Source organism: Lepisosteus platostomus, chromosome 6, assembly GCF_059453375.1.
Source record: "Lepisosteus platostomus isolate fLepPlt1 chromosome 6, fLepPlt1.hap1, whole genome shotgun sequence".
Classification (NCBI taxonomy): domain Eukaryota; kingdom Metazoa; phylum Chordata; class Actinopteri; order Semionotiformes; family Lepisosteidae; genus Lepisosteus; species Lepisosteus platostomus.
Window position 1 is genome coordinate 28,162,840 of NC_142616.1, and position 26,606 is coordinate 28,189,445.

Sequence of the window (26,606 nt, forward strand, 5' to 3'; positions counted from 1 at the left end):
TGTATTACATAATCTTTGCTCTCCTAATGTTTCTTTTGATCACTACAGATCCCATCATCCCGTTGAATTTACGTATTAACGTCTCCTTCTAGACGCTTCGCCCTCCCCCTCTCTCCTCTTTGATTTCAATCTTAAACCGTTTCCTTCTGCCGTCGGCCAATCAGATCTCCACTCACTGGGACGCAGAACGGCGGTTTAAGCACCACAGGGCAGCATTGCGCCTTGTGATTGGACAGACGGCAGCTCGCTGCGAGGTGACGGTGGTTTTGGCAGCGAAGGAAAGAGGGAGGGGGGAACCCGAATGGCAGTCAGCGGCGCAGCCGAAAAGAGTCAGGCGAGTTTTGAGATAAATTAAAATAACAACAATAGAACTTTGAAAACAAACTTTGCTCGTCCCTGGTGACCCCGGGCTCGCTATACTACACGAAGGGATAGCCGCTGGTGTCGCTGGAAGTAGTTGCCAGCTTGTTTATATTGTGTGAGGGGGCCGAGAGAGCAGGAGGCCCAGTCGAGTGCGAGCAGAGGGAAGCGGCCGCCTCGGAGTGTGAGTGAGGTGAGTGGCCGGCCCGGAGGTTTCCAAACACGGCCTGGTGATCTCCGAGTAAACGGGGGGTGGCTGTTGCCTTTTTTTTGACGCAGGTGCGATCGCAGCGACGCAGCCAGGCAGTACCTTAGCGAGCGGACGCCCCCGGTCGCGGTTAAAGCCAGAATCTGTGGGGGCTGGTGCGCAGGCAGGCAGCTCGGCGAGTTTCAGCCCAGCCGTGCGGGCTGAGGAGGGGTGTAAATAACGGTGTGGAGATAAGCAGCTGTCAGGCCTGCGTGCCTCGCGGAGCGAGCGAGAAGAGCCTAGCCTCAATCTATGTCTCGGGTAGCATTTAAAGATTTCTTTCGAAAGCGGATCATTGCGATTCACGTATCGAATAACTTGAACAATGACCTGCGAGAAGTGCAAGTTCAATGAAAACACCGTGACGTTGGTCGTGTTGTCGAAAGTGGGACATTGGGGCGAATTGTCATGGACCCAGGGCAGGATGGGGGAGTACAGCATTAGTCGTGTTTTCTACCCGTGTTGACACGAAAGCTAAGAAAGCTCAATACATATTTTCACCGAATCTTAAAAATACGGTGTAGAAATAAAACCCCTGTAAGTGACGTTCGTTTTCAACACTTTAGCTAGTCTTTAGTGCTTTTATGGTTTGTAGGCCCGATGGCAAACAACCGCTTCTTTTGTATATTACCGTTATGAAGTTTATAGGATCATGAGTTGAGAGGAGTACGAGCTGATCGTGATCAAGTACACATCTGAGAAAAGCACGGTGACGCAGATATCCGGCTTTCAGTCTCCACATTAATACGATCGATTACCGCAAACTCTCACGCAAATTGATTATTGCCAATCGAAGAGAAAGTTCCGGTGCGTGCTATGTTAAAATTAAACGCTGTTTGCTTGACGGATAATTACCACATTGGTTGAATGATTCTTCAGTCACGTCGCAAGACTGTTGTAAGTTAAATTGAAGAACAGTCAGCTTTAGTTTAAGAAAATAAGTTGTAATTTGTACTAGTTTGAAATGCATCGTTTTTACGCTTTGACAGCCCAAAACAATGCGCTCGGGCTCACGCATGCGTACTGTGAAGAAAATCGATCCTGCCTGTTGTATCCAAGTTAGCGAATGGCAAGGTGATTTAATATAACTGTATATGATTTAATTTTACAAGCAAAACATGAGTTGATTCAGTATACAGGACATTTTGGTTTTGTTTGCTTGGTCTTTGTTTAGAAGTGAACGGATTTTAAATGCGGTTGGTCACAAGCTATTTGATGTCATACTTGGTAATGTGCAATATTTGAGCAGCAGGGTTACTAATTTTAGTAGTTTTTCATGTTGCGCTTCTTAAGTAGTATTACGTACGGAAAACCATCATCAAGATGCGTTTTATATTGTTTTTCATACAGAGTGTCCAAACTGTATGGTGTTTGAAAGCATGTAAATAAACCTTTTTAAAAAAAATTATATAAGAGGTTACAAACAAGAAGGTGCAATTCACCTTGTCTAGCACAAGGCTACTACTAGTAGTAGCGAATGATCTCAGTATCACCTTCAGCTCTTTCTGCTCTTTCTGGAGAGAAGCTATTATATCAGCTTCAGAAACATTACTGTTATGGGCTAGCATGTTCCAGACGTCACAACTCTTAGTATAAAAAGAACCTTCTGTTTTCAGTTTTAAATGCACTTCCTCTTAGTTTCCATTTTTGTGCTCTTGTTTGTGTTTCATGATTCCAAAGACGTCGATAGGGAAGACTGTCAGCTGCAGCAGTGAGATAGTGAGATAGAAAAATAGATTTTTCTATTGACAAAGCAGAAAGTACTATTCTGATTTTTGTACTTAAAAAAAACTACCATTTAAATAGATACCACCCTTAAATGCAAGTTAAAACGTTTTGTGAATGTGAATTGCTACCCAGTTTGACACATTTTCTTAAGTGTGGATTACTTCTTTTTGCTTTTCTGATATGCAACAATCCTTCTAAATTGTAATCTTGCAGGTTTTTGTGATCGACGTTAGTATTGCATATATCGGATAAAACGGCTACAAGAAAAAAATAAAATGTTCCTTTCTTACACCAGACATAACTATGGAAAACTGAAACATTTCTCTTGTACAGTCTTGAACATTACATGTATTCAGTATAACTAACTGTAAAATTCGTACCCAGTATTATAAAACTTTCAGTATTGCGCAACTAACTTCTCTGCTACGTTTGGAAACAAAATGGAGAAGGGTGCTTTGGTACCAAATGCAGTGGAGTATTTTTAAGATAAACGGTGAAATATTTAAACATTTATAGTGTACCGATTTCTATAATGTCACATTGAATAGGATACCCGAAGAGAATATGTGGGAATTTGGATCAGCATTTCAATATTGGAAGTGCATTTGTCACCAGGTCACCAGCTACGTGATATGCTTTGGCAATTTAGTGAGCTGTTTTCTTCTGGGGAAATTTTCAGCTAAGCTGTGACACCTCGTTTCTCACGAATGTTGTAAGAGATGACCTAACATTTATTTGAAGCCATCTACCTGTGAGAGATTCTCTCTGCATTTGTAAGTTTTTGCCCTTCCATGGCAAAACTGAATATTATGGAATTTGCATCGCAACTGCAGGATGTTCCAATGCAAATGTGCTTTGAAATTCAGGCTTGCCGCTTCAGATTGATGCTTTACTGATGAATGATTGGGCAAACAGCATTTTCTTTTAAAAATTCAATGCCTACCACAACAAGAAAACTACAGAAAAAGTTATTCTCTTATTGTGGCAGTGAAGAAACTGTAATTAACATAGTAAGCATTAAATTACATGTCAAATTGTATTTATTTATTCCTCAATATATCCCTGTGGTATTTTTAAAAATAATTTCAGATATGAAAATCAAGAGATTTTATTCTCTTTATATGCTACTAAAACCGTGACATTTTAAAGGACTCTAGCATGGTAAGATGCATTAATTGAGGAGCCTAAAATACTTTGAGTTGCTGACTTTTACTTTTTTATCCACAGAGAATATGAAACAGAAGTCACAATGACATCAAGATTTGGTAAAACCTACAGTCGGAAGGGAGGGAATGGGAACTCAAAGTTTGATGAAGTCCTGTCCAACAAGCGGGCCACGCTCAGCACCAAATGGGGAGAAACCACCTTCAAGGCACAGCTGGGCTCCAAGAGGCCCAACTACAAGCCTGAGGTAACAGAGGCACCAAAAAAAGCCAGGCATACTGAGGATGATACCTCTGAAGACCCCTTTGGTTTTGACAGTGATGAGGACTCTAAGCCTGTCACCTCCCGCAGCATTCCCCAGACCAAGGCTGCTCCAGTCAAGCAGCCAGTGCCAGCTGTCACCACAGAGCCCCCAAGGATGGAAAAGCTGGGGTCAGTGCTGGAGGCCAATAGCAGGGTGAGCCAGCCTATCACTGTGGAGGCAGTGGCTCCCAGTTGCACACCTTCAGTTTTTGACCGTGATCTCCAGGGGCTGAAGGACAGGAGCACACACAAGGTCCCGGATGATGGCAACAGCAGAGTTTTGGGCATTAGCACCTCTGCAGGTAAGAATAAGGAAACACACATGGCATGGTGTGGTAACTGCATGTTTGGTTGTTTGGTTGTTAGTAACAAGTTGATCAAGGGATCTCATCCAGATGTTTCTTAATCAAAACCTGTGTAATGCCTTCAACAACAGGGCTGGGGAGCTTGCAGAATTGTAATGATTAGAATTCTTATGCTACTACCTTTCTAAGTTAAGTTACAGGTGACCTGTGGAAATGCTTTATTGTAGATCATTTTAAATGCAAGCAAATGTGTTTACTGGATTTCGTTTCTCCAAACCCAGGTCAGAGTATGCTTTCTTTCTGCAATAGGGTGCAGACACTTCATTCTGATTAGTCACTATCAACTCAGAGAAGGTAGTTTTTCCATTTTCAGATTGTGAGAATGTAAAACAGTGTTACATGTCAATAAAGAATACAGGCTGTGAGATCAGATCTTGTGGACATAAGTAAAATTAATCTTTTCAAAGCCTTTTAAAAGTGTTGTTTTCTGGCTTTGCCAACAACAACTACTGTGTTGAAGCATGTTGTTGTGGTTTGTAATTGAAACAAACCTTTGAAAGACACCTATTAGAAATTTAACAAGGTTCATCCAAACAAGTTCTATTAAAGGTCAGAAGCTGATTGTACTTGAAAACCATGTGACACTATAAGCAGTCTGGTTTATTCTTCCTTATTTCAGAATACTGTATTAACCATTATTTAACCAGGGTTAACCCCATTAAGGTAATTTAAATCTGTTTTGCAAGAGTCCTGGACAGTACAGTGGAAGTTACAATTAGCACTTTAACAAGCTAAATCAGAGTACTGGTAAATAAAATACGAAACAATGCCTCAGGTTGTCTCAGGGGTAGCTCTGGGCAACCTGCCCACTTAATAGTAAATCCATTAGAATGGGGTGTTTGCTCCCATGGGAAATTGGCCTCAAAGTGTCTTAAATGAACAAGAGAATTAACATTTGAGGAAGCTATTAAAATCTAAAAATTCTCGTTTGAAATTTCTAGTTTAAAGCCTGGTTGTAAATGGGTTTGGAGTCCAGGGAGCCAAACTGGTGTATTTCTTTTTTTGTCAAATGAATGATTACAGTGCTGTATCAGGTTTTACATCATGTGGAGAGTATGTACTTAATGGCTGCCCACACACCAGCAGAGCTAGAATTAAACTTCTTGTTTGGAAGAATTGGTTATTTTGTTAGTGTCTAATGCTAAATGTAGGAATGTTAGCATGGTATTGAAAACAGTGTTACATTGAACATTCAGTTGACAATTTTGTTGTATAATATTTATAGCATTATTATCAAAATATTAGTTTATTTGTTTAAAAATATAAACGTTTAGGTTTATTAAATATTAAAATTTGTCTCCAGGTTTTAGAGTTTCTACAGTCTGGTAAACTGAAGAAATTGGCATTTTTTGCTACATAAAAGTCTTGATTTTTAGTTCAGGTGGGCCATTTAACAAATCAGGATGGATGAGATACAGCTTAATGTAATGTGCTTGTAACAGTAAAACAAGATGCTAACCTCATTGAAGGACTTCAGTAGCTGATTTATTGGCATTTCTAATTTAAATTAAAATGGGTCAACCATTTTCAAAATCTACTTTACAGTTTTGCTGTAGAAGAGGCTCGTTTATCATTTAATATATCCAAACTGTTAAGGAATTACCTTTTTGATCGCTAGCATTTTAGTGATCTGTATTTTGGAGACCTTTACTAATTTTTTTTAGCTCTTTGAGCAGCCTCAAGTGTGCAGGCGGAAGTTCAGAAGAAATTGTTTACAAGTTGAATTTTCATAGTTCAACATTCTCTCCACTGGATACAGGTGACTGTTTTTCTTCCCAGCATTGATGGATTGTTTTGAAGGAATGATGCATCCTTTCCTCCCAATGCAAAAGAAAAGTGTGTATGAGTTCTTGATTGACAGCAGCAGAGATATAGAAGACAGTGAGTTCCTATGCTTCCGTGTTAATCCCTGCCTGAATAATGATTATGCTCAGAGCTAGGGTCTTTGGCATTGTTAAATTTTGTGTAATGTGTGTTGGGTTTCTAAAGTTTGTAAAATAGGTTAGTGAAAGTATTCAATTACAGCTCGTTATTTTCATGACATCTTTGTTGAGAATGAATAAGAAGAGTGTCAGAAAGCATCTGCCAAGTACTGGTGGACCAAGGGAGAAAATTAGCCTTTTTTGCATTTCTGTCAAATGTTAAAAAATTACCTTGCAGATTTATCTGTACATCTGCTAGGTGTTGGACTTCTTGATCTGCTTTTTTAAAAAGCGTTCAGGTGCATATGATTTGCAGGAATAACTAGTTAATCTTGTTTGTATAGTTAAGCTAATGTTTTCCTCTTATTGTGTAAAATGAAGTATAACTGTTTGGATTAAAAAAACCATGGAAAGGGCTCTGTTCTTCATGTGCACATGAATTAATCTAAACTTTGACAAAATATTTAACAAAAATGAAAACTTAGAGGAAAAATTAGATAAAAATAAGGAAATAATTTAATGAACTCCTGCAGGCTTACTGGTTAATTAGTAGCTGTAGGCAAATACTGTAAAAAATGTAAACATCAAGTTCAGGTTTTATGCATTTTACATCTGACATTCCAAGATAAATATTGTAGTCTAATGATAATAGAACTTAAAAATGCCCGTTCTGTTGTTCTTCATTCTGACATGCATATGTCAGTGGCAGAATGCTGTTGTGATTGGCAGGTCAGAGCTATTAATGAAATTATTGATATATCCTCTCCTACTCCCTAGACTGACATTGATGGTTATTTTAACCATTGATGCTGATTGGATACATCGATCCATTGTCCCAGCCATATTATCAAAAAAACGTGGTTAATTTCCAGGTGGTATTGCTACAGTGATGGATTTGTGAGTGTGTTGGATATGAGACTGAGATATCTGGGTTCTCAGGTCATGAAATCAAAATTTCTTTGCTCATTACAAAAGGTGGCTAATTAAGTTACAACTAATTGTTTTTCTTAATCATGTTTGAAATCCTAGCTTTTTTCTGAACCTTTTTCATTATAAGCATTTCTGTGCTGTATTGCCTTGCTGCCAATGAACAGCCCAGAGTACTTGAAATAGAATGTTGGCCTGATGTGATCCTGTACTGTATGTGAATAATGAGCACAGTTCCACAAGAAGACTAATTCTTATTACGGACAACTTTAATTCATAAACTAAAATACAACCATCACACCTTTCTTTCTGTTAGACTGCCTGCAAGTGACAAAGTGACGTGACTGTGCACTGCCAGTTTCTCATGAGAGAATATACATAATTTTAGATATTTGAGTGACATTATATAGTTTTTTTTTTTACTTGCTTAGTTACTAAATAAGTGTAAGTGTAACCTGATGTAAAATAAGTTGCATAACCTCTTTGCTAGTGTTTACTTTTTGTAGTTTGCGTTCCTTTTGTTGGTTAAAACATGCAGAAAGTTTGTTAGCCCTTAGGAATTATATGGTGAAAAAATGAGCCTTTTTTGCATTTCTGTCAAATTTAAGAATTTCACCTTGCAGATTTATCTGTACATCTGCTAGATGTTGGACTTCTTTATCTCCTTTTTAAAAAAGAGTTCAGGTGCCATGAATGGCTCCTAAAATGTGATCTGATCTTCATCTAAGTCATAATAATAATAATAATAATAATAATAATAAATAAAGACAAATTATTTAACAAACACAACATTTTACATTGTCATATCTTTATTGAACTAATGGTTTAAACAATCAAGGTTATTGATGGAAAAAGTATGTGAACCTCTAGGATAATGACATCTTGAAAAGAGGGTAATTGGAGTCAGGTGTTCCAATCAATTCAGGTGTGAGTTTGACCTGCCCTGTCATATAAAAAATCACACAGTTTTTGTTACTTGCTCTTCACAACAGAATTCTGTGTGCAATATTGTCCAATCAAAAGACATTTCAGAGGACCTCAGAAGAAGAGCTGATGAAGCTCATAAGACTGGAAAGGGTTACAAAAAGATTTCTAAAGACTTGGGCCCTTGGGCCTACATCAATCCACAGTCTGGCTGATAGTTTACAAATGGAAAAAATTCAGCACTGTTGCCACTCTTGCTAGAGTGGGCGTCCTACAAAGATCAGTGCAAGGGCATGCCGTACAATCCTCAAACAGGTGACAAAGAACCCTAGGGTGACAGCTAAGGATCTGCAGATATCACTTGCACTTGATAATGTCTGTGTTCATGAGTCTACCATAAGAAAAACCCTGAACAAGAGTGGTGTTCATGGGACGTTACCACGGAGGAAACCACTGCTCTCCCAAAAAAAACATTGCTGTCCGTCTCAAGTTTGCTAAACACCATCTGGATTTTCCACAGCAGTACTGGAACAATGTTCTGTGGACAGATGAGACAAACGTTGAACTTTTTGGTAAACGTACACGGCGTTCTATTTGGAGAAACGCAACACTGTACACCAACACCAAAACCTCATTCCAGCTGTGAAGCATGGTGGAGGGAGTATAATGGTCTGGGGCTGCTTTGCTGCCTCAGGGCCTGGATGGCTTGCAGTCATTGAGGGACCAAAAAATTCCAAGTTAAATCGGGAAATTCTACAGCAGAATGTCAGGTCATCTGTCTGTAATCTAAAACTCACAAAAGGATCTCATGCAACATGACGATGATCCAAATCATAGGAGTAAATCCAACAACAGAGTGGCTCAAAAAGAAGAAATTCCATATTTTAGAATGCCCAAGTCAGAGTCTTGACCTCAATCCCATTGAAATACTGTGGCATGATCTGAAGCAGGCTGTTCAAGCAAGACATCCCACAAATATACATGAACTGAAAGTTTTGTATAGAGGAATGGGCCAAAATACCTCCTAACCGCTGCGCAGGTCTGATCAGCAGCTACAAAAAGCGTTTGGTTGAGGTTATTGGCAATAAAGGAGGTTCCACTAGTTACTATATATAAGGGTTCACATACCATTTCCATCAATGACCTTGATTGTTTAAACTATTTGTTCAATAAAGGCATGGCAATGTAAAATGTTGTGTGTTTGTTAAATAAGACTGTCTTTATTATTATGACTTGGATGAAGATCAGATCACATTTTAGGAACTATTCATCCAGAAATCCATATAATACCTAAGGGTTCACAAACTATTTCTCACAACTGTAACTGAATGATCAGTTTTTGTCACTAAGAATGTATGTAAGAATGTACATTTCTAGGAATGTATTTGATTTTAAGTTTAATTACCACTACTGCATTGCAAGATGTTCACAATATGCAGCTGTCAGTCACAGTATTGCATAAATTACACAAAGTTTTACGTATGTAACATCTGTTTTGCTAAATGAGCATCTAAAGGATCCTATGCAGTCTATTGGTGTCTGTGAAAATCGTGTTATTTATTGTCCGGCAGGTGAGACCATTGTAAAATGCATCTTTTTAACAGTTGTTAAATAAGAATAATTAGTCTTTCCTACATACAATTTGTATTCTGTTTACTTGTCTGTGGTATCAAATCATGATTAGGAGCAAATACAGGTTTTGTCTTGTTTGGATAAGCATGCATGCAAGTTGTATTTGTGTCTTTTTCCAGCTGGGAGATGGTTAAATTGACCAGTAAGAATTTGAACCAAGTTTGCTTTAAAGCCAATCCAAAATAATAACCACATCTTCTAGCCTTCATCCCTGTCAAGGGGATTCGTTCTTCCCTTTCCACTCCCTCCTGCTAGAGGAAGCTGTTTTGGGACAGGTGCAAGCTCACTTTTGTTTTTTAGTTTAGTTCCTTAATAGTTAAAGGCCAACTGACAGTTTAGACCCAATGGATTAAGAATGGGAAATGGCTCGTGCTTATGCTCTATGACCTCAAAACAATTGATGAAAGACAAAAAGCCAATTTCTTGCCAGCATTTTTTATTCAAGGTCTTGACTGTTCAGAAACTGAAGGGTTGTGCTTACATTTTAATGTGTGCTGATCCTCTTTTCCATTTAAATGTTAATGCATTGCTTTTCTTATTTATTTTAATTTTTTTATGATACAAATCCCATTACATTATTTTATAGATAATTTACAAATTCGGAATGTTTTTCAACGTTCACAGTTGTAGGCCTGTATTGATAAATGGATAAAACAACACTCCCATGTTTTCTAGTTTAAAATAGTGTGTACGGTATATTTAGGAGTGCAATTTTGCAGCAAAATCAGTTGACTTATAGAAGTCAATTTCCCAGTGTGTTAGAAAATAAACTAATTAAATTATCAAGTACTTATTCTGTTGAGTAAAGAACATGATCCTGTATTTGATTCTGCACACAATATTATATGTAACAGTATATGTAAGCCCACCAGAGCATTAAAAGCCCTGACATTTGTTTTGAGGGCTGGTTATGAGATAATAGCTACCCTTATTTTGATCCAGTTAGAAGAAGCTCCTTCGGAGACTGAGCAAATGTTTTTTTCTGTAATATTTGTTTAGCTTAATTAGGCGTAGTACATGTTCACAGAAAAACATGGCAAAGATGTTTTTAATAAACTGTTTACTGTATTTGATTATTTCATGTTGGAATCTGAATTATGATCTCTTTGACAAAAAAATCTCGGTTTGTCCCTGTTTGTGTGTCTTGATTGTTAGAAATGAGCTTTAAGTATATTTAAAATTAAGGTTATGGCTACTTTAAATATCAGGCATTTGAGTAAATTGAATCATTTTGATGACTATTTAGAAATGAACTTAAACTGTTGTCTGGATGGGCCAAAGTCCAAATTCCTGAACACTGTTAACAGTATCCAAAATCTGTCCCCTTGCTATGCCACCTGTCCAGAGGAAAAGTGTGCTTACTTGGACTTTCCTGTCCAATGTTCTTACTGAATATTAAAGAGCTAGAAAGGGCTGTCTCTTCCTTTTTTTTATTTAGCAAATAAAAACAGTGTATGTTATACTAAGTGGAAGATTAGAGTTAATTTGCTAAGTACTTCAAGTGTAGCTACAGAGGAGCAAATAAAGGTTTATTCCATGCAGAGAAGAACAGAAACACAATGTTTTGGCTGTGGAGCTACAGATGCCAACTTAATTCCAGTACCTTTTGTCATTCATGTCAGTTGTTCTATGCACTGATTTTCACATCCTTGTCTGTTTATGTAAGTGTTATTTTTAAATCTATTAACATTAATATATACTATATCAAGCAAGAGAGAGCAGGTCACCTCTGTTTGCTCTTTTTCAATAAGTTGTGACCAGCTGCTATTTTGTTTTTTACTCTCCAAAACATGGCGATGGCATAATTGCAGTAAGAGGGACTGGTTAGTGCCCATGGTTAGAATCTGTTTTTTAATAATACACATTCTTGTAATGTGCATTGTATATCCTAGTTCATTTCTAAATTATAATTGCAGTACTGTCCATATACATGGACAAATGCTCTTGTAAGTCAGAAAATTCACCCAGTGCAGTTATTTACAGAATGTCATGCACATGACGGTATGTCAGAAATGTACAAAATGATTTAAAATTAAAAAATAAGTAGATTTTTTTTAAAGTTATTTTGTAAAATGTGACATTTCAGTATGCTGTTTTGGATATAAGGTGGTTCAAAATTGCTTGGGAGTGTTTCTATGGTTACTCTTGGAAGCTAGATCACATTTTTAAGCATGTGTGGTGAGATAAAGGTTTGTTAACAAGAGCTTAATTTGTAATCAAGGGAATTCTGCAGTGATCTGTAACAGGAGCTAACATCAGAGCAGAAGTACAACATGCTGCTGCTGTAACCAGCTATCAACCCCCTGAGCTAATAAAGACCGAAGGTGCACAGACCAGTGGTTAATTTCACCTGAAGGAGAGGCAGCCTGCCATAAAAAGTGTTTATCGGTTTAGGTGGAAAAATAATATCCCTGGTTCACAAAATGTAATAAAGACTGAATTTTTTTGTGAAACCTATAGCTCAGCTTAACAAAATGGATCTTCAACTTCCAGCCTCTTAAGTATATTATAAACAATTAAATGCTTTTCAGTTACCAAACTGAAACATAAGAAAAGTTTAGGTGACAACAAATCAATCTTGCATTGCGGAGCAGTTAGCACTCTAAGCTATTTGTATTTTTTTGTTGAAACACATGCAAGACATGCATTAACATGGTAAAGACGGTACCCCTTTCAACTTCAGTGTCCTTTATATAATGGAAGGTTGCTGCAAAGATAGTTGTTTTCATTTTTGTATTAATTTCTGTTAAACGATTAACCACTTTATCCAAGGGTTATCCCTGGATGTTTTTTTTTCCTGTCAAGTTTTAAGTGGAAGAAGGAAATGTCTTTGTTCATCTTCTGATCCTCTAAGGCAAAAATAAGTCAGCACCTGTGCCAATTTGTAACTGGGAATCTGCTGCAATGTCATAAATGACAAAAATGTGAAGGAGAAATCCCAAAACCCCTTTATATATTGCCCCTGAAATACATCCGATTATGCATTGGTTGAACAATAAATATCTTCCCTCAAATGACCCCATAGGCATCCATTTCAGAAAGTAAAATGTGAGTAAAAACAGAAGAGCTAGGAAGTGTGTATTAAGAATGAACAAATGGGAGAGGGGGGATTCCCTGAGTGGAGTTTGATTCAAGCATTTGGTACATATGTGGGCACATGGAGACTGTATATAGGAGTGCTGGGGCCTTGGGTTCGATTCTTGGGGAGCTACAATGCCCTCCAATATTATTGGCACCCTTGGTAAAGATTAGCAAAAAAGGCTATGAAAAATGTCTTTGTTGTTTATTAGCTTGATCTTATACTGAAAATATGAGAGAAATCTAACCTTTCAATTAAGAAAAAATATTCAAAGAAAAAATCCTTATAAAAAATATAAAGGGATCTGAGACCATTCCTCTATACAAAATCTGTCCAGATCCTTGGTCCTCACTTGAGGACTCTCCTCTTCAGCTCATCCCACAGGTTTTCAATGGGGTTTAGGTCAGGAGACTGGGATGGCCACTGCAGAAGCTTGATTCTGTGGTCAGTGAACCATTTTTGTGTGGATGTGGAGGTATGCTTTGGATGATTGTCTTGCTGGAAGATCCAGCGGCGACCCAGTCTTAGCCTCCTGCCAGAGGCAGCTAGATTTTGATCTAAAATCTCCTGGTATTTGATGGAGTCCATGATGCAATGTATCATAACAAGATTCCCAGCGCCTTTGGGGAAAGAAAAAACAGCCCCACACCATCACAGTGTTCGTTACCAAAAAGCTCTATTATTGTCTCATCTGACCATAGAACCTGGTTCCAATCAAAGTACTGGTGATGTTTAGGGAACTCCAGGTGCTTATGTTTGTGGTTTGATGACAGCAGAGGATTTCTTCTGGCTAGCCTTCCAAATAGTTTGTTGGCATGGAGGTGGCATCGAATTGTAGTTTTGGAGACTTGGTGACCCGTGGATGCAACCAACTCCTGCCATTGTCCAACTGTGATCCTTGAAGAAAGTTTTGCCTCTCGATCCATCTTCCTCACTGTGCATGGGGGCAAAATACACTTGCGTCCTCTTCCAGACAGGTTCATCACAGCTCACAGCTGTTTGAAACTTCTTATTGATTGCCCTAATAGTGGAGATTGGTATTTTCAGGTATGAAGCTATTTTTTGTACAGCCATTGCCTGATTTATGAAGGTCAGCAACCTTTTGTCTCATTTCATTTGTGTATTCTGTGATCTTCCCCATGTTGATAGATGCCTTAGGGTGTTTGTCCTGCGCATCACCTAATATTTATACCCCAGTGAAACAGGAAGTTGTCATGGATGACCACTTAAGAGCTCCTAAAGACTCAGGTGTGCTTAAAAAAGGTAAAATATGAATGGGAATATGTCAATTAGATTTTGTTTATAGGAATTTCTAGGGGTGCCAATAATTGTGACACGTGTTTTTGAGAAAAATGTTTATTTTGTTATAAGGATTTTTTTTCCATTGAATGATTTAACTCGCTGAAAGGTTAGATTTCTCTCAGTTTCACTGTAAGATCAAGCTGATAAACAGCAAAGACATTTTCTCATAGTCTGTTTTGCTCATCTTTAACAAGGGTGCCAATAATTCTGGATGGCACTGTATTTATATGGAATTTGCATGTTTTCCCCGTGTTCAGGTGGGTTTCCTCTGGGTGCTCTAGTTTCTTCTCCCAGTCCAAAGACATGCTGGTTTGTTTATTAAAAATAAAAGAAAATACAATCTACATTTACATCTCGCTGGCTAAAACTTGTCGCTTTATACCATACTAATTTTTTTTTTTTACATTTAGTTAGGAATACAAGACAAGTAGGATATTTGTGTAATCGCTACAGTTAAACTATTAATTTACTTTTATCCACCAAATCCAGGTTCTGAATAATGTGAAATATCATGAGATATGTCCACACTAATATTTTTGTTGTAGTGCTGCTAATAAGCCACAGCTCTCTCACATGCATATTTCTGCCTTTCTGATACTTTTTTAAAACATTTTTGCTTGAAAACAGTTTGAAAACTAAAATTTACATATTCCTTAATTTTGAAAGTTTATATGCAAAAATCTAAATTGTGCAAGACACTTAAATGTATCTTTAATGGGTTTATTACCTGATTAATAATTGGACCCCCTAAATATTTAACTAGGTGCTCGTTTTCTGCACTCTACTGTCACTGCACTGAGTAAGCCCACCTTTCTAACATATGATTGGACAACACTGGAGAAATGCTGTTTTTCTATGGGCAAAATGTCCATTTTGACTTCTGCAAAGCCCTTCAGTCAAAAGGTAAGTACCCATGTCGGATCTGAGGAAGCGAACACTTTATATATAATGAGCTCTTTCCTATGCAAAAATAAACAGAAACTGGTGCCCTAGCATGAAGGGTTTTTTGCTTTGCAGGATAAAAAAAAGTCTGGATGCTATTCTCTCTTGTACTGTTTGTTACTCCTGAAATGGCACCTGTAATCTGGGTAAAAATGCCTCTAGGTGGAGTGGATTGGGCATTGCAGTTGGTCAGTGTAGTGGAGAACTATGAAAATAATGGGGGTTGTCATGTTTTCCACAAGAGCAGTTGAGGTAGGTTGTGCCCTCTTCATCTCCCAATCCCAGTGTGCCAAAGGTAGAAACAATACAGGAATTATTTTTTTTAACATTCCAAGTACCCTGTCCTGCTTACTTCCTTTTGATAAACCCATGGTGCAGATGTTATGACAGGAGCAGTCCTCCATTATGGCAGTTTTAAATTCAGTGCACTCCCATTGCACTGTGTGAGTATTTGTTTTCCTTGTTCATCCTTGACCAGGACTATTTTCAAAATCATTTTGATCAATTGAGTTTGTTGATGCTTATCTCGACAATCTGTGGGCACACTGCCACCATCTCAGTTTTAAAAAAGAGTGCCTGCTGCTCCATTCAGTGCATGAACAGATAGAAGTAACTCAGGAGATTTTAATTCTCACCAGTTAAGACCTGAGAGAAGTTAGTCTTTTTTCCAGTCCCTGACATCTCAAACAGCATGCCAACACAAAAATGACAGAGAGAAGCTAAAAAACAAAGGTTGGCAGGCAGCAGTAGCTCTAGACCTGAGCAACAATTGTAATATGCTGATGGCTGAAACATGTATCCTGAGATCTGTTCTTTGTTCTTACATGTAATAAATCATTTAATATGAGTAGTTGGAATTCTACTTTCTGAATCTTTGTTTTTAAATTTATTGAGCATTAAATGTAATAAAATTAAGATGATCACTAGTTTCTCTGCTTAGGAGTAACATTCTTAAATTGTGGATAGGCTGGCAGTAAGTGTTGCATTTCAAATAACCTAAAAGGATAATAGAAAGCTTTTGAAAATGGCAGTGTTGAAAAGCAGGGAAATTAATGGCCTTTCTGAAGGTGCTATGGATGACGCAGTAGTGTGAAAATTGTCAGTATGTTGCTGTTCTTGCAGATGGGGCTTGGTGCTGTATGCCTCCACCTCATAATGATCTTGTAAACTGAGTAACATGCATACTCTTTTCAAATGTGTTTAAATCAGCCCACAGCCATCTTGCTTCAGTGTTGTAAAAATGTGGTTAGGGGCTTAAGTGCTTTTATCTGTGATAATTGCACCACTGGCTTGCTGTGGTATTTTTGTAAGTTAGAGAGGAGAAGAAAATCAAAAAGCAACAACAGAAATGTATTTGTGCCTAGCTAAGTGATGCAGAATCTGGGAAGGTGTTTCTGTGCTGGCATAATGTAGGCTGCTTTAGAAAGAAAAAAAAAATCTCTCAATGTTAAAAGCACCGTGTATGCCACCAAAACATTTAATCATTTAACTTCTGGATCTTTTTTTTCCTGTGTGACATAATCTTGATTCTCAAGTACTTTTAGGAGAGCTCACTTGATGCTTTTTGTAGGATGGTTTTAAATTAAAACCTTGCTGACAAAACCATGGTAAAAATAGTTTGAACTTTTCATATTGTGCAAAAGATTGCTATGCTGTGCTCAATTTAATACGTTGTGTATTGTTTAGAGTAGACCTCTGTTCTTCTGAGTTTTTGTTTATATGGTATTGATAAAACTTCATGAAAGAAAATACAGTACATTAAAAATTAAATTATATATGCTTGTTTCTCACCTGTTTTGAGATGTTTAGAGAAGTGAAGTGTGATACCTTTCTTGTTTTATATGAGCTTAAAAGAGACAAATTTTGCTTTATACAAGTGTTGCTTTCAGATCCTCTTTCAAAGTAAGAATAATGGCGAGTCTCACTAGGAGTACCAAGTAGGTGTGATTTTCTTGACTTTATGGTTGTGCAACAGGCATGACTTGAGGCAACAGGCTTTGTGCTTTTTTGCAATGTCGTTTTTGTAAAACAATGATTTAATCAAATCGACTTCTGTGGCTCAGCCTAATTCCACATCTATTAAAATTAATATGGATACAAACCATGCTTTATGGGTTTATGCAAAAACAGCACTTTAATAGTAACCTTTGAGTGGTAGACAGAGCTGGGAAAATTAATTGGTTTTCATGTTTGGACTATAAATTTAAACGAGTGTTAATATGCTTTTTTTCCCTGTGTTTTAGAGTTTTGTGCTTATTGCCGTCTCCTCATTTTAGTTGTAAATATCACAGATTTATTCAGAGTGGATACTCTAAACTTCCTGGTGCTAAGATTTTACTGTGTGCAAGAAATCTTTTCTCGCACCAAACGAGATATTCTGGCCTTGATTTTTCAGCTTGTGGTCTTGAGTGAAGCACACTAAAAGCTGTGATTCCAAACCTGTTTTTGTAAACCGATAAAATGCAGGTTCAGCTGTGTGCTCTTCATAAGTGTCTTTCTTTTAACCACTAATAGAGGGGTTTGCCAATTGCTCTTGAGTTTGTCTGCTTCTGACAGTTAATTAAATAAAAAAAAAGTTCTAATTTTTGTGTTCAGGTAATAAACATGATTATGTAGGAATTTTTGTTACATTGCAGTATACCATCATACAGAGAAAACATTTGATTAACTTATCTGCAATCATCTATGTATGTAAATACTGAATGTTATTATCTTTTTCCTGGGTCTGTATGGACGTTTTTCTCATTTTTTGCTTGGGTGCTCATTGCAGTATTAAATATTGATAAACTCTTTTGGATGTCTTGCTTGACAAATGTGAGAATCTCTAACCTCAAACCTATACCTCCAGGAATCTTAATTGTTGTGCTTTATGCTTTTTAGGTTTCTTTTCTACACTTAAGTGTTTCTTCAGGGACTTGATTCTAATTAAAAGCTGATCACTTTCATATGCACTCCTCCTCTTTCAGGCAAGACAACACAGATATGGTCTGATGAAGGCACCGAAAAGAACAGCTACTCCTGGTACAGAAATGCATCAGAGCGCGACCAGACACCCAGTTCTCTGACTACTGCCCTGAAGACCGAGACCAAGGACTTGTTAGATAGTTGGAGCCCTGTCATGGGCTTGAGGTCTGACTCCCCCAGCTCGGAGACTAAGAGCAAGCACTCAGTCTGGACCTCTAACTATGGGCAGGGCAGCGAGGCAAAAGGGGATGGCAGTGTGGATGATCCTGCTTCTGAACCAGACAGTGACTTTTCTCAAAAGTCTAAAAGTGATGAGGCAGGTGGAGGGGATTGTGATGTCCCTAGGGAGTCATCTGAATCTGAAGACCATTCCCACACTCTTCTCAGGCCATCTATCTGTCGGACATACCACAGACCCAACAAGGGTAAGCAGTCCTCCCAACTGGGCAACTCTGACAGAAGTGCCCAGACCTCACTCAGGACCAACAGCGTGGCCGGGAACGCTGACGGGAAAACTACTAGCACTGGCAGAGGTAGAACGAGAGACTATACTGTGCTGCACCCATCCTGCTTGTCTGTGTGCAACGTCACTATCCAGGACTCCATGGAGAGGAGCATGGATGAGTTCACCACCACCACTCCTGCTGACCTGGGAGAGGCTGGCCGGCTAAGGAAGAAAACGGAAATTGCCACCACCAAGCCTGCCAGGTTTGTTTTTTTTACACTAGCTTAGATTTAAGATTTGTGAACATTTAACGTTTTTTAATTTTTTGGAACAGTAGATTTGCAATTGTGTAAGAATGTTCATTCAGAGTTGTGAGTATAGCTGTTCAGAAGAACTGTGGATTTATGTTTGTGATGTAGGTAGTTCATTTTAAAGTAAATTAAGGTCAGCTGTTTGTGAGTCTATGGTGTTTATTGAAAAATACCATTCATTTATAAAATAAACACCCTAGTTTTAGATAGGTACTGCTCCCTTTTTTAACAAGGTAATTCTTTCAAACAAGTTCTTTAACACTACTTTTTTATGCCATAACTAATTTGAAACAATTTAAAAAATGGTTTTTCATTTAAAAACCTATCAGAATATTAATTGTTTGAACCAGCTTTATTATTATTGAGTATTATGTTTTGTTAAACTGGGCCATGAGGGAAACCATTTAATTCCAACAATTCTAATTTTGGCATAACAGAGGAGTCAGGCGTGATATTTTTTGAACAGTTTCCTGTCTGCTAGCTGTGAGCTGTTGCTCTCTGGGTGCCCGTTTAAGTTTCAGGCCATTGCCTGCTTTGCCACTGAATGGTTGAGTCTTACATTATTACTTAACAAGCAACCTTAAATGCTTATGTATGTGTGACAGAGTGAAATTCTTCTGTTAACTGAGAAAAGGTATTTTTGTAATGCTATAAAACACTTGTGCATGTTGGTTTCCACTCTAAGGGATTATGGAAACCTTGGGTTCTATATTCAAGACAAATAAGTAAATTAATTAAATGTTCCTTTAAGCAGTTGTTTTGAATACTGCTTGTGTTTATTAATTATATATTGTACACATCTATATTCAAAGTCTGTTATTTATCTCTCTCATTTGTTGTCAACCAAAATCTCTAAGCAATAAAAAGTATTCTTTTCCATGTTTAATCCAGGTTCCGGCCTGCCCAAACCAAGTCTAAAAAAGAAACCAAGCTGGAATTTTTTGGTTTTGATGATGAGAGTGAAGGTCAGGGAATGGATGGGGACACTACTGCCTCAGGTAGCACTAATTACAAAATCAAATACTTCGGCTTCGATGACCTCAGTGAGAGTGACAGTGAGGAAGAAGAGGAATCACAGGCAGCAGAGAAGAGAAAGGCGAAGAGGAAGGCGGCGGCGGCAGCAGCAGCAGCAGCAGCAGCAGCTATGTCTGTGAACTCGCCCTGCTCCCATCTTTTAGAGTCCAAAGAGAATGACTCGCAGGACAGTCAAGCAAGCACCATTACAGGTCAGGAAGCACTCCTGTGTGTCGAATAAGAGCCTGTTTAAGAATTACAAAGATTCATGTTATTTAGTCAAATCTGCTTACAATTTGTAAAGGAGTTCTCAGTTTTTGTCATGAAGAGTTAATAACTGTTATATTTAAATATAATTTGTCTTTAAACTTTGCTTATGACTGTCAAACATTTTAAGAACATTTTGCAGTCAAGGGTATCTGGGTTGAGCTGTAGTAGTTGACCTCAGATTTGGATTAAAAAAAAAACTTTAACAAATTAGCCCTCTAGTGGCTGGAATAGACTTAAGTGAGGAAAAGTACTGGTGAACAGAGATGGAAAACAAGGTGGATTACAACTTGTCACATCGTCAGTGTTTTGAGGAACAGTGGCTTCATTTTGAATATTGTTGTGTTTTGTCCAGTATTTCAAACTTGCTTATGAAGTCTGATCATTTTAATTCAAAAACTCAGTCACTGGCATCCAATAAAGCTTTATCCTTGACAAAGCTGTTATTTGTTACAGACCGCCCCAGAATTCCTTCAGTATTGTACAATATATGTTTCCAAGACAGATAATGGAGCAAGGAAAGTATAATGGATCCAGTTGAAGGAACACCTTTATAGAACACTATACCAATACTGTAATCCGTTTATTTGCGTGTGTATTTTTTAGAATACAAAAAAATTGCAGTTTTCATTCATTCATTCTGTGAAGACAAATTGCTGATCAATTTGTCAGTTAGACTAACTGCTACTACCCCTGTGACATATGGAGAGAGCAAAGATCTGTGCACAATTTCTTTGTTTCCTATCTCTGAGAGCCATTTGCTGTTCACTCTACATTTTCCTACAGGTGAGTCATAGGGCAGTGACAGTCTCACTGCCACTGTAGGCATTTTTGCAATTGCAGTGTCCCAGGAGTTAGTATTATATGATTACATATACTGTATATGTGTGCTATATATGGTATTACATTTTCAAGAACAGTCCTGGCTGTCTTTGGCCTAGTGTGTCCTGGCAGTCTTCAATTTTGTACTGCTGCCTGGGGAATGCTGATCATACTGACAGATGACAGTTTTGAAAAATCTTAACATTATATCTGATCAATGTGAATTGTGGTGGTTTTCCCATTATGTAACATTCCATCCTGTACCTTTACAGATCCTCTCTTTGCTTGTTTCTTATTCCCCTAGAGTTCATTCTGTTTCTAATTTCTTGTTTTTGTTTTGTGAAATCTGTGATCGGGATAATGCTAACACTAAGGAAAATCAGCCTTCAGTTTATCCTAGAGAGGCCACTGTGTTTTTCCTCTGTCTCTAATAAGCAATATTGCCTTTCAGACAGTCTTGAATTCCTAGATGATCCCTTCCCAACTGTGTCCGAAATGACAAAGAGACAGAAACAGTCGGATAAATCCAAGGAAAGCACTAGGAAAATATTCAGTGGCCCCAAGCGGGTGAGTAGAGCTTTCCCAGTGCTGATTGGCCTGTGAAAAGGAGATGTCTGTTGCATTTTTGCTTCCTGGGAAGGAAGGTCTACGCCAGTGTATTTAAGTAAATTAAAATCCTGAAATTATTATTTATGTTCACTGAAATAAGATTTGGGTAGGATGATACCATAATTAAATATTAGATTTTCGCTAAAGGTAACTTTAATTTTTTAGTGTGTGAGTTTCTATAATTACCTAAAAGTGCTTCCCAGCATTTCAAGATGTTGGTGTGTAAATGTGGGAGGGATCCCACAATGGGTTATAGAAATATGCACATGGGAAGTAGATGGTTCAAACTACTCAGAACACTCCAAAATGTTTTGTAAGTACCTAGAATTTATTGAAGTGTTTTACAATGGAAATGGTATTGTTTACATTTAAATGAAAATTATACAGAACATCTTTTTGAGGATAAATGTTAAGCTTTTTGCATGTTTTGGTTTAATTTAAGAACTATTGTTAATATATATTGAAGTTTGCATTTAGTTTTGCATATAAAAAGTAGGACTCCGTGCCACATGAGAATAGTAAAGAACATTGTCAGAAAAACTCTTGATTGATTTTTTTTTTTTATAATTTATTATGTGCAGTGCCTAAATGAAGGAGCAGGCTATTTATATAGGAGACCATGCTCATTAATCTAAATTTAAAGGTTATGTACAAAGGTATCTTAAACTGTTATGTATCTGATCTTTAGCTTTTTTTGATTATCTCATCAAAACTTGATGAATTGACCCGTTAATTAGATTTAGATAGAAAATAGTTACACAGGAGCAGTTATCTGTTCTGCTTAGGTAGGTGCATATGTTAATAAGGATTTCATCAATGTGAAATATTTAGGATATTTAAAAATATTTAGGCATGCAATGTCTCTAAATTTGTTTTCCAGTAATGGAAGCTGATTTTTTTTTTTTTACCTTCATGTCATGTTTATGCAGGAAACTGCATTAATGTAGAATTCTTGGAGAATATGCTCTGGTTTTGTTTTTTAATCCCAGCAAATTTCAGGAGCAAGTGGGATACAATCATGCAGGATAACACCATATTTTCTGGTTTATTGTATGTCAGTGTCTTTTCACAGGTTCGTTGTGCTGCTTGCTGGTGGGCTATCATCGGTTATCAAAAGCTAAATCATTTTTCAATTTTAAAGTTTGCCAGTAACACACATTCAACAGGTGTTGAATATTTAAGGCAAGAAGCAATGAAATACTTTAATATTAACATTTTCCACTTCAGATGTTCTTGAGTGCTCTTTCTTAATATTCTTAGTGTGGTGGAAAACATCAAACTATACTTGAGTCCAAAGTTTCTTATTGTCATACATAGCTGATGCATTGGCAGACAGTATAGCAGCTGGATTCATGGGAGTACTAATGGCAGATAGATTTATACAGGTCTGAAAAATCTGAATTGTTAGAATATCTTTACCCTGTTTTGGTAATAGTTTCTCTTTGTTAGATTACTGCTTTACTGATGCTGAGCAATGATGCTCTTAATTCTCTTCAGTGAAATTTAATTAGAATAAATCTAAAACTTATATCTCTTAGTAAAGGACTTAAAAAGGTATGTGAAATAAATCAGTGCTACACTGTTTTCCCACTAGCTCCAAAAATGGATAAAGGTTCAGTAGATAATTATGAGCTGTATCTAGAACACCTTTGGGTATCCAGTTTTAACTGGCCCTTGAGGTCAGAAATAAATTAGTCAATATTCATAATATTCCACTTGGTTTGGTGCTGTTTTTTCTTAAATTTCATTATTTGTGCCATTAGATAGCTTCACCACGGTGATTCCAATCTGCATCACGCCACCTTGGGGAGGCGCCATTGTCGGTCAGGGGTGTCTCAGGCATAGCCAAAGAAAAAATTTATTGCGAGCAAAACCCTTTGAAGGATTTGAAGGTACTCGATTGTGTCACATGACACTGGCCACAAGAGTCTGCAGTCTGTAAGCAGCGTACCAGTTGACCTCACCTTTGGTGTTTCATGCTTCCATGAGTGGTCATTTTGTGAGTTTTTTGTTACACAATCGCATTTGAGAGGTTTTTAAATATGAGTAAAAAACATGAAGAACACAGAGCCTAGTTCTAAAAAGAAACGGAAACACAAATACAGAAAGTATGACGACGGTGTTTTGAATTTCGATTTCACGTGCACAATTGTGGACACCGAAGAATGTCCTCAGTGTGTTCTCTGCCTTAAAGTGTTGGCTGCTGAGAGCTTTCTACTGTATAACTTAAAACGTCATTTGGAAACTGTTCACAGTACTTTGATAAGTAAGCCTCATGACTATTTTTTGCGCAAGTTAAATGAATGAACAGAAAGCTGCTTTTTCTAACCAAACTACAGTCCCCAGCAAAGTTCTTTTGTCATCATACAAAGTTGCATACCGAGTAGCACAGTGCAAAAAACCTCATACTATTGGAGTTCCAATAAATAAGCAACAGAGCTCTGTGAATTCTGCTTCCCTTTGCAATTTCCTGCCTTTGTGAGTTTTCAGCAATTGCAGTTATCAAATCCAAGTTCAGATCAAGAGTCAATGTTGAGAAGGAAATGCACGTTCCCATTTCAAAAATACCACCCAGTATTTTTGGTGAATCATGTTAACATAATTTATTAAACAAGCCCACCTACCCATTAAGAGGCACAAACAAAAAGTTGTATTTCTCCCCCTTTTAAAAAAAAAACATTTTTCAATTTTTACTTTTTCTAAGTCATTTTGTTTGCATTTTACAAAGATATTTTTACTGTTTTGATCAGGCTTTTTGGTTTTGAAAATGCTTAAAAATAATAAAAATTGGATTGTTTTTACTTTGACCCATCATTTCCTTTTCAAAGTCATAATCTTTTGTCAAATATCGCACTAGCATAGAACTTATTTTTGATACAAGGGAGGCATGTGGAATATTTTGGCAGCTCAAGGGAGGCATGGACCCAGAAAGTTTGGGAACCCCTGCTTTACCGGTTTGATTCAGCAGTCTGAGTGGGTCCATCGTACTGTGAGGGAACCTGCGCCAAAATGAGCGGGTTGAAGAAGCAGAAAGTTGACGGTGAATGCAGAGTGTTCTGCAGAATATGTTTTCACATAGGTTGGAACAAAGGCTATATGTTACATTTGTCAGGAAAGTGTCGCAGTGTTCAAAGAGTACAATCTCAGTTGGCATTTTTCTACCAAACATACTATGCTAGCAATTGGTCACGCGAGGAGTGGGCTAATAGATCTTCCAGGCTAGCCGCTAGTTTACAGGGTCAGCAAAATGTATTTTTTTGCCCTTCTACTATCCAAGAGGCCAGCACAAAGGCAAGCTACCTGCCTGCATATAAAATTGCTGAACAAAGCAAGCCGCTCTCTGAAGGGGAGGTTTTGAAGGAGTATATGATAGAATCCGCAGATATTCTTTGTCTAGAGAGCAAGAGAACATTTGAGAAAATAAGTTTGTCACGCAAACGTCGTTGAACGTCAAGTTTTATTCAATTTTTATTTTGTTGTATTTCAGATATTTATTTTTTTCTCTCAGGTTATCGTCTAACCTTGAACTAATGAGCCTATGTTGGATTTTAAACTTATATAGGGCATAGGCGGTATCCTGTAACAGCAGCCTGAAGTGGCTCGCTATACAGTTTCAAACTTTTATGTGGCCCTTGGGCCAATTAAAAGTTCACCCACCCCTGATCTAGAACATGACAATGAGCAGCCGAGTAAGCTTTCAATTTATTTTTTAAGTATTTAGCCTTGGCTTGTAGAATACTCTACATTAAAATGACCTTGGTACTTTAAAATTAAGAATTACTAGTATTTGTTCAGTAAGTCTCTAGGAGAAATAACCAAATTGCAAAAAAAAGTCTGTTTGTCATGTCAAACAAAAACATTTTTAGGGCACTGCTACTGTAACCACTGTGCTTGATAGACTGTGCAACATCAGAGAGTGACGTCCATCTAAAGTTTGTGCTTTGAAACAACTTGGGGGGTCTGAGATTAAACATGACCCCAAACTTGGCAGCTTTTGAAGTGAACTGGATTCAAGCATTGGAGCAAAGTGTGATCTATTTGGAGTGAAGCCTGATGCCTCACACCTAGTGAGAGGCTGTGTTGGGTCATCTCTATCCAGCTGTGCTGGTGACTGCTTTGGCAAAACAATCATCAGAGGAGTGGAGTGGAGGGGAGGGAGTTGGTCTTTGGTTAGAATTGCTGTAGAGTAACAGCTGTGCAATAAGGGTAATTGAAAGAAGATACTTGCAGTCTGTGTGCCAGGAAAGGGCTTTTTTAATTTTCAAGTGACAGACCTAGCCAATGAGATATAGTAGATTGCTTTAAAGAAGTGAAAGGGTGGCCAAAGCTTTTTTTCCTCTGTTGACTGTTGTCTCAAATCCATCCTGCTGTCAAAACTGCTGAGTTGGCTTTTATGTTCATTATAAATCAGTTTGAAGAATAACACCTGGGGTGTGTATTGTAACAATAAAAAAAACTTAATTCAAGTTATATATACCTTACATCTATATGTATATATTTTTAGGCTCTTCCTAGATGTAATGTATAGTTGGCTACTTTGGCCTTTTAATCAGTATTTTCTTTGGGTAATATTTGATTAAATCTTATGTTTATTTTGTATTTTGATTTGTTTGTTTTAAATTTCTGGTTTTTAAAGTTGAGCAGGATTATTTCCTTTAGCAAGCATCCTAAGCCAGAAGGACTACAAGAGCAAACCAAACTAAGTTTTTAAACTTTATTAGGAATGTTGTAAAGCAGGGAATATTTTAAAATAAGTGTAAGGAATGACTGGGAATTTCTCACTCTTTGTTCTGTTGTACTCTTAAATGATCCTCAAGGAGCAGATACACGCAGTTTTTACGTAACGCTCACCTTTAAGTCTGACATGACAAGTGACATCTGCAAGTGTACTTGGTCATAAATTCTACAAATGGATGAAATTGTAATTTGCTGTTCCTGAGAACTGGTTTGTGTAATGAAAACATTCCAGGAGATTTGCAGCGCTGTCTGCTATAGAGTGCTTTATCCTGGTTTCCTTCAGCAGCTTAAAGCATAAAGTATTGTACTTATTCACTGAAAAAAAGTGCCATAAGTGGCATATTTGGAATTTTTATTTGAGAAATGTTGAAACCGATAAATGCTACAACAACAGTTACGGTGTCTGGGTATTTATGGTTTAACACCTTTATCAACTAATAGTTTGGAACAGTGAGTAATGGTATTTTCAAAAATGGGTGTTAACACTTTTCTGGTATACTACTCAGAGCAATGTCTTGTGAAAAAGTAACATTTTCAATGCT

The 26,606-nt window shown here is 37.5% G+C and overlaps 1 protein-coding gene across 2 annotated transcripts in view; it reads left to right on the forward strand.

Moving 5' to 3' along the window:
- The first annotated feature begins 219 nt into the window (after nt 1-219).
- The window catches only part of LOC148661439 (wings apart-like protein homolog), a 45,327-nt gene continuing 18,940 nt past the window's right edge, over nt 220-26,606 (forward strand). The window contains exons 1-5 of one of the 2 annotated variants that reach the window (XM_088635181.1): nt 220-334; nt 3,563-4,104; nt 17,862-18,567; nt 19,507-19,841; nt 21,170-21,285. In XM_088635181.1, the coding sequence (XP_088491307.1) occupies nt 3,585-4,104; nt 17,862-18,567; nt 19,507-19,841; nt 21,170-21,285 (1,677 nt within the window). In that variant the 5' untranslated portion in view covers nt 220-334; nt 3,563-3,584. Of the gene's footprint in view, nt 554-3,562; nt 4,105-17,861; nt 18,568-19,506; nt 19,842-21,169; nt 21,286-26,606 lie in introns of both variants that reach the window. The other variant, XM_088635180.1, reaches the window with a different exon arrangement.